This window comes from Metarhizium robertsii, assembly GCF_000187425.2.
Source record: "Metarhizium robertsii ARSEF 23 chromosome Unknown MAA_Scf_10, whole genome shotgun sequence".
Taxonomy (NCBI): domain Eukaryota; kingdom Fungi; phylum Ascomycota; class Sordariomycetes; order Hypocreales; family Clavicipitaceae; genus Metarhizium; species Metarhizium robertsii.
The window spans coordinates 1,227,804-1,243,864 of record NW_011942150.1 but is presented as its reverse complement, the minus strand read 5'-3'; the positions used below and the strand labels follow the sequence as shown (position 1 = coordinate 1,243,864).

General features: G+C 48.3%; 2 protein-coding genes across 2 annotated transcripts; one reads left to right on the top strand and one right to left on the bottom strand.

The window, feature by feature from the left end:
- Positions 1–3,483: 3,483 nt before the first annotated feature.
- On the bottom strand, positions 3,484–8,176 carry MAA_11588 (SET domain protein; the record flags this gene model as incomplete). The annotated part of the gene is made up of 4 exons (XM_011412503.1): positions 3,484–3,539; positions 3,608–5,696; positions 5,750–7,642; positions 7,688–8,176. 4 exons carry the CDS (start codon positions 8,174–8,176, stop codon positions 3,484–3,486), a joined length of 4,527 nt encoding a protein of 1,508 aa, XP_011410805.1.
- Positions 8,177–13,293: 5,117 nt separating this feature from the next.
- On the top strand, positions 13,294–14,588 carry MAA_09406 (uncharacterized protein; the record flags this gene model as incomplete). Its single annotated transcript, XM_007827404.1, has 3 exons — positions 13,294–14,267; positions 14,319–14,371; positions 14,443–14,588. 3 exons carry the CDS (start codon positions 13,294–13,296, stop codon positions 14,586–14,588), a joined length of 1,173 nt encoding a protein of 390 aa, XP_007825595.1.
- Positions 14,589–16,061: the final 1,473 nt, after the last annotated feature.

The window sequence follows — 16,061 nt, the reverse complement described above, 5'->3', positions numbered from 1 at the left end:
ATACACCGCACTGCACACTGCACAGCCTGCACCCGATGCTTGGGTAGCAATACTGGTGTCTGTTGGGCAGCAGTATTATAAAAGCTATTTTAGTCCTGGGAAGATTGCTGTCCCAAAAAAATTAACTAAACAAATAATCTTTTATATATACAGTAGAATTCTCTCCGTGATACTGTAGTGCCATCGTCTTTCTGACAACTCTCCAGAGGGAGTGGGGCGTTTTCAAAGGCAGCAGGGAGCCAGTAGCAAGGGCTGGAGCTAAAAACAGTAATGTAAACGCCTAAGGTATCTAAATCAAGGTGGACGACTACCCGCGACGAATTTTAAACCGGAATCTGGTGGAGGATGTGGGAGACCTCCTAGGCCGACTAATTCTGTTCTCTGATAAGCTTATTACGTATCCTAGAAACAAATAATAAAAGGGGCGCTCAATCGTTAATATAGGGCATGACCTGCGATTGTAGCTCTGTGTATAACAGGGATGATTTCTCTGGCTTTAACATGTACTTTCTGATATATAATAAACCATGTGGAGGCTTATAGGGGGTTGGATATCCGTGTTAGCCATCCATCCGATTGTGAGAAGGGGTGTATACTGGTTCATATTCGCCTGGTTTCGTAAGGGAGAAAACAGCCGGCCTGTATAGTTAATCTTTTACGTTACTACAGGATCCAGAAAGAGGGACCTCAGAAAGAAGAAGTGGCAAGAAGGTGCCTTAGACCCCTTTCTGGATTATAGGCAGCACAGTACTCTATATGTTAAATACACCTAAACCCGGTTCAAGAATACAGCAAATTAATCAGCAGTATTAGTCACGTCCTTACAGTGAAGAGAGACAGGGTTGCGCGCGTTAGGGGGTCGTAACTGGTCTGGGTTCTAGGCCGTCATGTTCGCACCCTAATACTAGGCAAATTAGGCTCGCGCTTCGGCTATAGTAATATTAAGGGGAGGTGCAAATAGGATCTAAAAGAGGCAGTATAAGTGGCCAGAACCTTGGGCCTGCCACTCGTACCGGTAGCACTCGTCTATATAACTAAAGAGTGGCCGCAGGACGTGCTCTTTAAAGAGCCGGAACCGGATATCTAAGTAGTGGCGATGATATATGCATGGTTCTGAATCATGCCCCATATAAATTAGCGCCGAGAACGATCATTCTCTACGGCCACAGCCGAGTTTCCCGGGAAGTGTCGATGCAGGTCCTCCCGTTGCATATCAGCCGTATTAAGTGTCATAAATACAGGCGGTATACTGGGCGTTAAGAAGAGGGCTTGTGCCTGGAGGCTTATCCCCTTATTTCTCCAGAATAGGTAGGCGCTAGTTAACTTAGAACCCTGCCGCATAATCTGAGGAAGGAGGGACTTATCTGTCTGGAGGGCCTCTATTATCTCTTCACGTGTGAGGTCCTTTAAGCCTAATATTTTAGAAACATAAAAACGAGCCAAACTACTGGCCCTTCGACGCATAAGCAGGTTAAAAATTAAAAACCTCTAGCAAGGGTGCCGCCTAAATCTTCTATTATGGTAATACATTAAATAACGGGCGTAGTCGTTTTAGTTAACCTTCCTCTCCTGTGAGCATGTGCGCGGGGTAGAGTTGCATTTTGCGAGCCCATGTAGAGTTAATAGACGCCACGCCTATAAAATCCCATGACCTTCCGCTCTCGGCGAACTCTATCCTATAGATATGACGCCTAACACTTGGTCAAATACTCTATAAGTAACATCTAATAACTATATCTATTAGTACACGCCTCTTAAAGTATTTATGGTCTAGTGGAAGTGTACGACACGCGGCGTGTATTTTACCTTTTCCCGTCGAAGATATCCAACTTAGCTGCATGGCGAACGTTGCAGCCGCGCTACAGCCCATTGAAGGAATACATTCCCGCCCTTACTCGATTCCGCAGTCGCTCTTTTAGTTTCCCAATATGGCTCTACCTCCAGCGCGATACAATATACTGCATCTCTGCGATTTTGGTACGGCCTCCTCGTGCTGCCTCTCCCCCGCGTCCGTCGAGACCCAGGCCAAGCAGCCGATGCAGCTTCGTTTGCTCAAGGAGAAAGGCGCTGGGAACTCGACGCGGGCCTGACCTTGGGAACAAATATGCTGGCTCTTTTCCCTCTCTAGCTGGGCGATTCGAGAGCCAACAGCCGCTGTCGATCTGCACGAGTCGTTGTTTTCCCTCCAACATGTTCGTATCTCGGCCGCCGTGGCAAGGGGCACACCTCCAATCGCCTTGTATGGATGATGACATGAGCAATATCTTGGACAGGATGCTGCCGGCATTGCCGTTTGCCAGGGAGGCAGAGTATATCAGTGCAGGGGGCTAGGAATGGCGGCAAAGGTTTTGGACGAATCCAAACGCAGAGGTCGGCGTCTTTTGCGGCAAGTACAGGACGCCCGTGCCCAGCGAGTACTTTGAGCGCATTTCGAGCCGGTGGCAAGAAACGCGAAGAAGAAAAGCGCAGGCGGGCCAGACGAGGCACGCGAGGCCTTTGTGATTGCTAGTAGCGGCCTGTGAATGTGTCGGCTGGAAATGATCAGCCGTACCCGGAATACCAGGAAGATGTCAGGTAGGCGTTTTTTTAAGGATCATGATAGGGGTTGGTCGATGATACTTGTTTGCAGCCTTTATAATTTTGCCAGTCGGCCGTAGGGTATGACTCGATAGAGGAGATGGCGTGCAAACGTTGGATGGACAGTTGGGGCAAGGACTCGTTTGGTCGGAAAGTGCCTGGTGTAGAGAAAAGTTTGTTCAGTAGAGTGAAAATGAAAAGTTGGTAGACTTGGATACAAAATGAGGAATAATGTTAGGATAGTATATTGCACCAGACTTGTTGGACGGCTTGAAGTTCGCCCAGTGTAGGCCTTGCCCGGCGTCGGGTACTTGGCTCTGTGGCAAAGATGTGGCGAATGAAAGGCGAAATACTGCATTCTTTAATTTTTGTCGCCTGCTTAAGTATCTTGAGTGTGAGTTCTATAAACGCAAGAAGTCAGTCAGGGCCTTCTGCTCCAGATCCCGTGATCATAGCTCTTGCGTAGCTGCGTGACGGTGGTTAAATTCCCAGACAGATGAAACGACTTACAAGTTGCGGAATCCTACTGCCTTTTATGGTTAAGTATGTAATATATTACTCGCGTTGCTCGTCGTGATGAGATGCCTTATTACACTATATACTGTTAGGACGCACAGGTTGAGCTCTGAAGATTGGGGCTCCATCGTTGAAAAACGGACAGCCTGCCCTAGGATGAGATAATTCCAGCACTTACGATACCTCCGCGTTCCTATTCTATGCCGACTCGTGGACTCTTCGGTGAAGGAGTTGATAGGCCGAACAGGGGACGATGCTGGGCCTTTTAGACTCAAACGAGATGACATCTTGAAATTATAACTGGAACCTACTCAAAAAAAACTAGAAATATCATCAGGAAAGGTGATACATAACAAAAAACATCCTGGACAGGCTATAGCAATTTGGTTCCTACTGATTGAATGGTTGCGGCAGTCCGGAGGCAGCCAAAGAATCCTCTTCCCATCCTTAAAAACCCAGTCAGTTGACGACCCGTATCCTTGAAACCTGACCCCATTTGGATCCTCAGAATCACCTGAATCAAACTGCGTGAGATCAAGTTTACCCAAGTTTGTAAAGAGCTGTGTATGGTCATCCTGATTGCAGGCAATTCTCCTTAGCGGAGGTGTCCGCATTGTCTTGACAATGTGGCCGGAGGGGACTTCCATGATCATTAGACGATCATTGCTGTCACTTGATAAAATTTGAGTGCTGCCCCCGATACTCCTCATATCCATTGTCCTCCGGTGAGTGTATGGAGGTGACAGTAGTGGAATTCGATTAATCAGCTGCCCAGTGTCAACATCCCATAGCAAAATAACATTAGCATACCAGGAACCCGCGGCGACCCAAGTACCAAACAAGGAGATGCAGGCAATGCTTATCGTCGATGGGTCGTCCTCACATCTCGTCTTTAGTTTAAATGTGCTACTATGGTCCGCAAAGATTTGGGATTTCCTTCTCATCGCTTGCAAATTGCTTTCTTTGACGTAAAATACTTTCAGTTGCTCTTCGGCCGACGCAGCGAGAAGTCCATCGTTTCTAGAAAATTCCAGGCAATAATCTAGAAGAAAGTTGTACTTGAATGCATTGATTTCCATAGAGCACGCTCTTTCGAGATCCCAAATTCCCACCTTTCCCTTTATTGTGGAAAATGCAAGTTTTGTGCTGTCCCATGAAAATTTGAGTGCCATCACTCCATCATCCTCGAGACGTCTCTCGAAACGTCCAGAGCTTGACCACAGACTAACTTTTGATTTATCGGATACTGTAGCGATCCATTTGTTGTCCTGAGAAAGGTTCACGTTGGATATTTTGCGGCTCTCATATTGTTCGTCCTCAACTCCTCTCCTATGTGGAACTTCGAGCGGCCAGATTTGAGTGTGCAGACTCATACCCATTCTAGCCGAATGCTTATGCATACAACATGATGCCAAATACTTGGTATCAGGGGAAAATACCAATGACGAAACGTCGCGCGAGTGGCTCTCAAATCGAAAAGTCCACATACGCAAAGCTGTGTTCCAAACCAATATCTCACCATTTGGTCTTGACACGGCAAGCAACCTGCTATCATCAGAAAACGCCATAGAGCCACTGAAAGGCGATTTGATAATCTCCAAGCGTTCATGTCCAGAGGTATCCAAAATGTGTAAATTCATGTCAACCCCGAAGACAGCGACGATCCTCTCGCTTGGGGAAATCGCAACCGTTTTATGACCCACGCACACTCGTCCATCCATCATCTTAACTGCTTCCCTAGTTCTAATATTCCACTGATATAATTCACCTCTCTTTCGTATTAAAATTAGCTTCGACGAATCATAAGGGAATGGCACTAGCCCATCTATGTCAAATCCTGTCTGCAGCTCGTAGCACCTCTCTCCCGTCTGTGCCTCCAGGATTTGGATATTCTTATTGATGAACGGAATCGCAATCATTGTGCTATTTCCGAGAAATTTGGGATCTCGGTCATGAACAGTTTCTGATTCAAGCGTAATTCGTGAGACGAGCTCGCCTTGCTCCGTATCCCATATTCTTATGCAATTTTCCCATACTCCGGCCAACATCTTCGAGTCATAAGAGAAGTCCAAGCCGTTCACATTAGCGGGTTCATAAGGCAGCTCAATCCACGTTTCATTTAAAACGTCAAGAAGCCTTAAACATCTTCTCCTTACACGCGAAGTATCACCTATAGTAGCCGAAACAAACTTTGTAATATCTCTTGATTCTCTGGTGGTTTGTGGAAAGTTTGCTTCGACGTCGAAATTGCGGATACGAGCACCTGTCATTGTGTCTATAATCCAGATGGATCTAGTATCCGAGGCAAGGAGCCGAGTTCCATTCTGACTGTATGCCAACTGTGGGAAAATGCTACCTTCAACCTTTTCTATCAGAAGAAGACATGAGGGCCACTGAGAAATATCATGGTTAGGAGACGTTACGGTTGCCCATTGAGGATATTGGTGATTGAAGTATTTTCTTATTTGACTTGTTGAAGGACTGAAAATTATTCCAGACGCGTAAACCTGCAACGGGGCCACAGCTATGGGCTCTCTGAAGCGGAGAAAGAACCTATAGGCGTCCCAAAGAAATTCGGACAATTCATCCATCTGATACTTGACCTAGAAGCTATTAGCGAAGAAGCGATATGCATAAGAATGACTGTTAGGCCTACAGCAAAGTTTCTCATCTTATAGAGAATCATGGCACCCTCTGATAACACGCCCAAAAGACTTAGAGCTTCAATCCAATGAAGAAGATGTTTGGAAAGGAAGCTTAATATCTGACCCTGCAATTCTCCGGCCTCAGAGGAACTTATTTCCGTCCACGTATGGGTATCAAGGTGGATGCCCCAGAAGGTGCAGGCATATGAAATAGATTCCAAGCGGTCGAACTTGGGCCGGTTGCCTTGGGCTGCTCCCGGATGCCTCAACCGCCACATGTCGCGGTGAAGAACATTCCTCATGAGGCAAATACTTTGAGTGAATATGCTTTGGTCGATTCCACTTTGGGGCAGCGTGTCCCTCGCATGCTCTTCGAGAAATTGCTTGGCAGAGTAATGAATAAAACTAACTGTATCCGATGTAGAAGATACTCGTAAAAGGTTTCCGCATCCTTCAATCCATGTCTTCCAATCCAGAAGGCCGCTTCCTGCCGGTATTAATGGAGATTCGAGACTAAGAAACATTGGGAATTCGTTAACGGTAAGAGGACGGTGAGCGACGAGGCAAATGCTAAGAATATACTTGAATATATCCGCTTCTGGGCTGTTAAGAACCGTTGCAAGCATCCTCCCATAGAGAGCATGCATACCCGCGGGCAAACGACTCAATATCTGGGGCGCAGACGTGAAGCATCGACGATTTTTTAACTCTGCGAAAGCCAAGGCAACCCAAAGAAAGGTGCCGTCGGCGCGTTTAATGAGTTCATTCTGCAGCCCTTTCATTTCTTTTTTGGTTGGTTTCAGGTTCCAATGCTCGGCTAATTCCTTCATCTTTGACCGAACGAATCTCTCGACGGCTCCGGAAACTGACGTCTGGACGTCTTCTAGTGACAGCCTCTCGCAATTAGGATAGTTTCGAAGTTTTCTTTCCACGGATAAAGTGCCAGTACGACTCGACACCACCCATTTGATGTTGGGGTATTCTGTGACCAATTCCAGAACATGGACGATATCTTGGCCGCACTCATCAAGCCCATCAATGCATATGATGGCGCCCTTAAGACCTTCATCACTTAAAATGGATCTAAGTGTGTCTCGGGCAGCAATTGCTACGCCGCTACCGACGCCTTTGAAGGCATTTTGGTTCTTGTCCAGACTTTTCCGGAGTGTATCAAGGTATTTGTCAGATTCAAAGGCAATTGCCCCAATGAGACCCCTCAACGCAGCCGTCTTGGACAACTCTGATTCCGAGTTTCTAGCCTCGCAGAAGTAGTAGAAGACTCTTCTTGTCTTGTCAGGAGAGGACTTGAGACGTTCAATAACGTCACATAGAAGCATCGTCTTGCCCTTTCCAGCATCGCCGGTGATCCAAAAAATCTGTTGCTCCGGTTTATCAATAAACGTTTGGAACTGGTCGCTGTGAAATAGCCACCCGGAACATTCCATATTGAGGCCGCCCTTGTCCATTTTCATTCTCTCGAGTTGGATCTGGGGATCGGGAACATCGGAACCAAGAGCATCACGGCATTCCCGGTTCCGAGCTTCGCGCTTTTCCTGACTCTCCTTCATCTGTATATAGTCACTGATGCACTGGGTGACTTGCTGTTCAGCCTGCTGGATTTCCGACAGCTGGCCAGCCCAGTCTTTCCATTTGAGCATGTCTTGAAGAAAGCCGAGAGCCCGATTCCTTTGAAGCATAAGAACCGAGTCGACTTCATACAATAGAAATTGCTGGTAAAGATCGACAATAAAAAGCCTGAGGTTCTGCCCCAGACCTCTCATGGAATCGATATCCTGGAGCAAGAAGTCGGATAGCTCCCAGTACCAGGCTAGTTTCTTTTGCACATACACGAGGCCTTGTCGGTTCGCTCTTCGCTCCGATGCTGGATTCGCGACGAGCTGGGACTGTTAGCATCTCTCGTAATTGCTTTTCATCAATGGCCAACTTACCACGAGGACCAGACCTAGCGCTGCGATTGCAGGGCCTGCTTGAGGGACGGACTCGAGAGGTCCTTTGATCAACTCGGTGATACCTTGGGCGATGCGAGCCACGTTCTCGATTGTGCCGAGGTGTTTATCCAGCTTTTCTGTTTTTTCCACTTGGGACCGAACAAATCTTCTCATTAGATTCCAAACGTCCTCGGAGCGTACAACCTCCTTGCTTTGTGAAGAAGTTGAAGAAGTAGAGGCAGAGCTCTTCCTCATTATTGCTTCGAACTTTTCCATCGTTTTTTTGTTGTCGTCTTTTAGGCCTTTGTAGGCATCATTCCAGACTTTTAGCTGAATAGATGATGCAGATACTTGGTCCGACGCATCGTTTGCTTTGTTTTGTAGTGGCTCTGAAGAATCGTCGATGGGCTCACAGGACTCCCCCGAGACCAGGTCCTTCCCATGCGTTGGAGAATCATCTTGCTCTCCGCTAGAGGTTTGAGGAGGCATGGCGACGGGCTAGCAGCACTTCAGTACAAGCTCTCGTAGTACGGAGTATTAGGTTCGTGCTTTTGTCTTCCCAAAGAATAGAACCGAGGTTAGGAGAAGGCAGACTTGGTTGTGGCTGGGAACGTTGGGATGGGGAGACTGCCTACGGTGCTTGGGCAGCAAGGCTTCAAGTCGCACAATTGACTAATAATTGCATAAGAAGTCAGACAAAAGTGTCACCCCAGTAATTTCGGCGGAACATGCAACCTTTTGGCTGTAAACTACGTGCCAATGCCAACTCTTGCAGGACACATATGCACTTAAGACGCCGTGTAACCTGTTCTCTCCAATAGTGACGGAATGTGCTATCGCTGTTACACCTACTCAGGAGCTCGGCGGTTAAAAACTTTAGCTGAGCGAGCTTTGATAGTCATAAAATATTCGAATACGGAGTACCAGACTACATGTGTTGTTTTAAATAAAGTATTTAATTATTTCCTTCCACGGTGCGGATTCACTGCCCCCTGTCATACAGCAGTAACGTAACATTGCGGAACGGACCGTCCCTTAAACCTGACAATAGTTACACAAGGGCTCAAGACCTAGTTGAGCCCTTAGACTTCTAGCTTACGGCTGATGAGACAAGACCTCATCGTCTTGAAAGGTCTCGAGAAAGCCGAGGACCTTTGATAACAAAGAATGTTATGAGATGAGTTGAGCTCTTTATTCCAACCCTCTGCTCAGCTGTTGTCACATTCCTGCTGGACAAGAAGTTGTGAATGGGCTCAACACGGACTCAACCCCGGAACTCATGAATTTCAGGGGTAAACTGAGAGTCGCCGAAGTATTTTCGAATCTAGAAATGAGCAGTGCCCATCGTATTCGGGAAAGAAATACGGAATAGCCGTGTTGTTGACGTGTACGACCTGGTGTTACACAGTTGGGCTCAGAAATGGGCCCAGCGTCGCACAAAAACCGATCACGAACCAGCAAGAAAGTCTCAGGCATTTCTAATCCTTTCATGTAATCTCGCTCTTGCCCTCCTCTCATTCCTGAGAAACCAAGGGCATTCGACACCCTTCGACGTTATCTTTGAATTGAGTTATTAGCACGCCAAGCCCTTGTATCAAGCCCTTCTCGCACCCGGAGCACGCAGTTGTCTTTGGACCCCGTTGGTATGAGGTGTAACAAGGGCTTTATGGGGCTTGGGGCACAATGACCCAATGGAAACATAATATCGAATGGTGTCAAAGGTCCTTGGCTCTCTAAAGGAGGGTAGGGACGAGTGACCGCTATGTACATGAAGGGAACAGCTGTGCCCAGGGTTTGCACTGGGTCATGTGCTAAGTCTGTGTAACCTCGAGGACTGTTATCGCCAATGCCCCATTGTTGGGATTCGAAGTCGTTGGGCTTTTCCCGTGTAAAAACAGGGGCTTCGAAGCCTCTACCCAGCCACTAAACTATATCTCTTTGAACTTGGAGTGGCTCGTGGAGTACCCATTTCGGGGGTCAAAAGCTAATCAGAATATAACAGGAAAATAGTACTTTTATTTATATATAACTTAAGTAATATTACTTATATTAGTACTATTCTTAGGCATAAAAAGCTATATTATATCTGATATAAAATATATTCTTTATTTAGTACTGGCTTTGTAGCTCACGATGTATAGGGCAATGGGGCCCCCACAAGCCCCTCCAAGTTCAAAGAGATACACAACTCTGAGAGCGCGGAGATATCTGATTTGTCCTGCCAGAACATTAGGAACAGCCAAAGTACGAGCAGGGCAATGTCTCTGTTTATACCTAGGCAGGCCCATGTGCTAGCACTGGTTCTTAACACCACTGAATACTGAAGATGATAGCGAGTAAAAGCAGGCTTTCTCGGATTTCAGTTGATACCTGCATTCAGACAGAGCAAGATATTTTTATTACGCCTAGGTAATTAATTATTAATTCTTTTGGCACTTGCTTAACTGCTATCCTGCTTTCTTGTCACACGGCTAAGGCTCGTATAAAAGTATCGGACTATAAAGGTTACCCAACAACAAAGAAAGGTATCACGAGAGACCAGAAACAAACCTTAAGCGAGGGCTGCCTCAGGTATTGACCCCTTTTAACTTTATATATTTATAAGAACCTCTAGTCCGTCAAGACCACTAAAAAACCAAGGACCTTTAATAACTTAAAGGTAATTGTCAAATTAATACTTGAACTAAAATTCTAAGCTGAGTTATTCTGCCCTTGTTGCCTTCTTGAACTTCGCCCACCGCTTCTTGCGCTCGCAGGACGTTTTAAATAAATTAACTCTCCGACCTATGCTCAAGGATTTTAGCCTTTATACTATTACTCTTGCAAACCATCTGCAATCACCTTTATTCATCAGATTGCCCGGCGTAGGCATGCTTATGGAAAGCGATACATGTCTACTCGTGTGACAAGGGCTAAAGACTTGGAGCAACATGACTCAATTTATCTAATAGCAGTTTTTGGTATCAAAGGTCCTGAGTTTTCCTTAAGGCCTCGTCGACTAAAGGGGTCTTTAAATATAATACCTTAGTAAGGGACTTTGCCCTACGTCCCGTGACCGTAGCCCTTGTGTTACCGTGTGACAACTCGTCATGTTTTCCCAATGGCTTCGCGATGACGAACCTTTCTATATTGCCATTTAAAAGACTGTCAAGAGCAACAGAGTTGGTATTCAATCAGGGTAAAATGTGAGAGAAAGCTTGTGTTTTGATATGCTGTTGAAGAATCTAAGGGTCTGGAAAGATGGCGCTAGTGAAATTTAGTGTGGCAGTTGATTCCATGCTGATTTTGCCGAGCTGATCTGTCACATGGAGGTGACCCATGTTTTGAGTCGACAACTAGTGCCTATTGCCGGTCTTTTGTGTCTAAAGTTTATGTTGTTGCGCAACATCTCAATACTCCAGCGCTGACTTGTGTCATGAAGGCAAAGTGCGGGCTGGGCAGGTCGGAATGTTATAACACCAAACCCCAATTTTATGCTACTGCTAAAGATGACAAAGCAGTCTGCTGACTGCAAAAGATTGGGCCGGTTGGCTCGTGTCGCCACACCTTTTCGATGATTTGCAGTTGGTTGGTCATGGCTTCTGTGCTTGTTTTGCGATCGGCTCCTGGGCCACAACTGGATCGGTTAGGGTGCGTTGCACCCGCGTGTGCCTGGACCATTGAAGTCCATGTTTCGGATACCGGAAAATACGGGGTCCAGTGAGTGTGAGGCGTGTGTGTGCATTTCGTCTTGAGCTTGGTGGTAGTACCAGGTCAGGACGGCTCACAAGCTCGGAGCAGTTATGATACGGGGCGTCAAGATATACTTACCTGGTCATATTAGGAGAATTAGGCAGCCCAATTCAATTTATTTTTTTTCATTTCACCTTGACAGCCATCACAGCAAAGGCAACAAACAGTCATTGACCTGGCATCCTGTACGGGGATTTCGGACCGAGCGCCTGCAGTAAACCCCCGAATGGACCCCGTGCTCCCTACATAGTGCCAGCTCGCCTCGTCGCAGAAAGAGTTTGAAATCGGAGAGTGGATTCTGCATGGCCCATGTTCTAGAAACCCACGAAACCTTCAGAGGCTGCAACATTGGATGCAAGCTAATCTTGACGAGCGCAAGGCTAGACCAGGACCCCTGTGGGTCTATAAACACGAATAACACTGCTCACATGGCTGACCGAGCATGAATTCGTCAATAGGGACCGTGGAGCTGCTAGCAAAGGATGCATGAGCCTCGTGACCGATATAAAATTGGAGTGTTGCAGATTGTAGCTTCGGTGTTGTCGGCAACGGGGCAAGGGAGTCGAGTCGCCGGCCCAGCACACGCTTGCCGTTGCTCGGGTGAAACAATTGACCCAGCAGAAGGGAATCTGTTCAGAATCTGATGGTCAGCTGACGCCCTGGCATGGATGGTTATGTCCGGAAATACCGTGTTGGAGTTGGAACGTGGTCCCGCATGCAGAGCGGCGGAGCAGCTGTGCGCTGCGACCGGAGGCAAAGGAGGGAGGCGCCAGGGGCACAGGCTTGCGCAATAGGCATTGATCAAGCTTAAGCTCACGATGGAATTTCCCGATGTTGAGAAATTGATGCGACATGCAGAGTTAGCTCCTCGTTTGCAGGCGAAACGAGTCCGACAGACTGTCCCCAACTAGGAAAACCGACGGGCGAACGACGGGTATAACAAGAGTCGCGCCACTGGCATTCCCACTTGGACGTTCTCGGCCCCCATGGGCCAGGCGGTCCAGATGTCGCCTCAAGTTTTGAGGGCGCACGATGCCATGCGGTGCGAGGGCGGGCGGCAGAGTCGAGGGAGGCGCGGGCCAGGCGTGGCAGCTGACGGCGTGGGTTGGCGGACGAGTCGGCTCACCTTCCTGACTTCCTACGCGTCGTGGGCAGCTCCTGCCCGTATTACCCAAACAGGTAACTCGAGCCTTCCCCGGAATCTGCGGGGTAACGCAACTCCCTTGCAACGCCCCAGGTGCCGCGTCCACCGGCGGAGCTTCAATGTTGTCTACTGGGCAGGAGCACAGGAGCTCACCGGGTCCTGCAGCAAACCGCACGTCTCTGCCGTGCTGCACCTGCCCCAAGGCACGGCAGCATCGACGGGTTGACACCTGCAGTGTTTGCCCACCTGTTCCTGCTTGATCATCGCTGACAGTTGACCACTTCGGCTTCTCACAGCTGTCCGCAGCTGTCCACAGCCACATGCAGCCATTAATGGCAATAGTCCAGTCTGATCAAGCCCGTTCACGCACCGCTGCCGATGTGGCTGATTACTGGCTCAAGATCAAGCTCCAATATCGACGGATTATCCCAAAATGCAAACCCATGCATCAAACATTGGCAGTGTCCCCACCATCAGACCTGAATCCCCATCTCGTTCCATCTCGACTTGGTCGAATGACCCCTCTGGCTTCGGACTAGGTCTCACCGAGCAGCCTCTTCCCGCGGAGGCACCGTCGCCCTCCACACATGGACATCCTTTAAATAGCCACGCTCTGCCCTGCGTCCATCAACCCGAGTGCTTTCTCTTCTCTACCATACGATACTACGCTGTTCTGCAAACCAGGCTCGACTGACTGCTCCTCAGAATACATCAAAATCAAGCATTCACAATGGCAACCACGACGGCCACCGCCGACGTGACTCTGGTCGGCACTATTCGTGCCACAGCTGTCTCAGCACCCCCTCCTCAGCAGACCATGAAGGCTGTCCGCTTCCACGGCAAACGTGACATTCGCCTTGACACCATTGCTGCTCCCAAAGTCGGCCCTGGAAAGGTCAAGATTGCTCCCAAGTTCTGCGGCATCTGCGGATCAGACTTGCACGAGTATCTTGGCGGCGCCAACCTGATCCCCAAACCCGAAAACCCACACCCCATCACCAACGAGACTTTCCCCCTTACCCTTGGCCATGAATTTTCTGGCATTGTCGAGGAGGTTGGTGAGGGCGTGGAGTCTGTCAAGCCCGGAGACCGTGTATGTGTTCAGCCCATCATCTACGACGGGGACTGTCGCTCGTGCGTCAGAGGACTCGTCAACTGCTGTGATCAAAACGGTTTTGTTGGCCTCAGTGGATGGGGCGGTGGCTTGTGTGAGACCATGGTTGTTCCCGACTCTTGTGTTAAACAGCTTCCCGACAACGTTTCACTCGAAGAGGGCGCTCTAGTTGAGCCTCTCGCTGTGGGCTGGCATGCCGTCGACATTTCCCCCTTCAAAGAGACTGACAGTGTCTTGATCCTCGGTGCTGGTCCCATCGGCCTGGCCGTCGTACAGGTCTTGGTAGGACGCGGCTGCAAGAACATTATCGTCACTGAAGTCAGCAGCAAGCGAAGAGAGTTTGCAACCCAGTTCGGAGCACACCACACCATTGACCCCATCAATGAGAATGTGGTAGAAAGAGTGGAGGAACTTACTAGTGGTCTGGGTGCAGACGTTGCCTTTGATGCCGCCGGTGCTCAAGCCGCTCTCGACACTGCGTTTAACGCACTCAAGGCCCGAGGCACCCTGGTCAACATTGCTGTGTGGGAAAAGCGAGCCAACTTGGCCATGAATGGGCTTGTTTTCCGCGAGAGAGGATACATGGGAGTGTAAGTACTCATCCACTGGCACATAGATTCGGCTACTAATGTAAGATACAGTGCTACCTACAGTCTCGGAGACTTTGAGGCGGTCTTGGACGCAATTTCGACTGGTATGTAATCCGCTTTCAATATGATGCGCAGACAGTATTTTGCTCAGAAGACTAACTTTTGTCTCTATCAGGCAAGATAAAGCCTGCCAGCATGATTACCAAAACCATCAAGCTTGACCAGGTTGTCGAGGAAGGCTTTCACGCCCTCATCAACGATAAAGAAAACCAGGTTAAGATTCTCGTCGATGTTGGTGCTGGAATGTCCACCTCTACATGAATGGATTGCTGGCCAATCACAATGCATGACCTTTTTTGGACACAAAGACGACGGAACTCAGGTCCCAAACCATGTACAAAAGTATTAGCCTATAGTAATGATTCCCCCTTTAATTCATATGAAAATTTAATTTATATCAAGGAAAACCATCCGCGGCGACTTCTCGTTCTTTTTAGCAATGAAACTTCTGGAAGTTGCATCGTTCAAAGCCCTCTCTTTCGGAATTGGGCAGGGTGTCATCTCATCCTGATTCCCGACCCGAAGAAAGCCGCCGATGCCGCAAAGAGTATTGTTGCCGGCCTGGTTCTTTTTATGCACCTAAAACAAGGAAAATGACCGAGAAAATAAATCCTGTCCGTAGGTACTAGTCCTACGAACTTTTCACTAGCAACGCTGCCGTCTCCCGCTGCATCATAAGTTCTTCCAAATCATGCGGCCTCTAGTATATCCAATCAACCCTACAGAGTATGGAAAACTTATCCACTTTCAACGTAGAGGAGTGTTGCATCAACCGCAGTCGTTGGGCGTCAACTCCCATTCCACATCAACCTTGGGCAACGATGCAGATGTAAACTTCAGGCGAGGCACCCCCAATCCCGGGGTTCTTGCCTTCCGATAGGCATGCAGCTACTAATGGGATTGTGTTGAGGCGCAGACTCGCGCGTAGGCTAGCCGTATGTTGTGTCAAGGTTGGCATCTCCATCGTTCGTCACACCTCCCGGTGAGCTTTTTACCATGTAATAATTTTAGCACGATCACGAGCTCCCTAGTGACTGTCATATTGCCCTTATTTGATCTGCCCCGGTTAGTTGGAGAATAGGGACTAGTAGGAGAAGGTAGTCTGGCGTCAAATTAACAATTTCCAAGCATATCTTGCATCATGATTCAGCCTCTAGTTCGGCAACAGATTCCTCGAGAAATCATCGAAGAAACTAACGTAGCACCAGCCGCTTCTAAATCATGTATCCAAGATGGCCAGCAACCGCGGGTTCCAGGATTTCCCTGACTCAGCTGCAGAATGAACCACTTTTCTGGATGTCAACAAGTCGTGACATGTTCAAGTTGCAGCTGATGCATGCCACAACGAGCAAGCTGTCTGATTCATGCTGACGTAAGGCCATAGCAAAACCAGCGCTCCCCGCTGGTGTTCACTTAGTTCCGTTCGATGGGGTTGCGACAAATCGGACACGCCATGATATAATGCACCTCTCGTGAAGCCAATGCTTACAACGAAGGAATGTGACTGATTGACGCAGCTGCATCTCATCTGTGCAAATCGAGCAGTCCGTGATTACTTTCATTCGGAGGAGGTCCCTGTCCACTGTTCTCCGCTCCAGGTTACGAATGACTTCTGGCGATGCCGGAGGAGCAGGTCCTGATCGAGGGTGTGACAAGTGTGTAACCAAGAGGTCCTTTGTCGGTGAGCCCCCTTTATTGGGCTTTGCGATTATTGGGCCTTTTCCGTGTAACAGA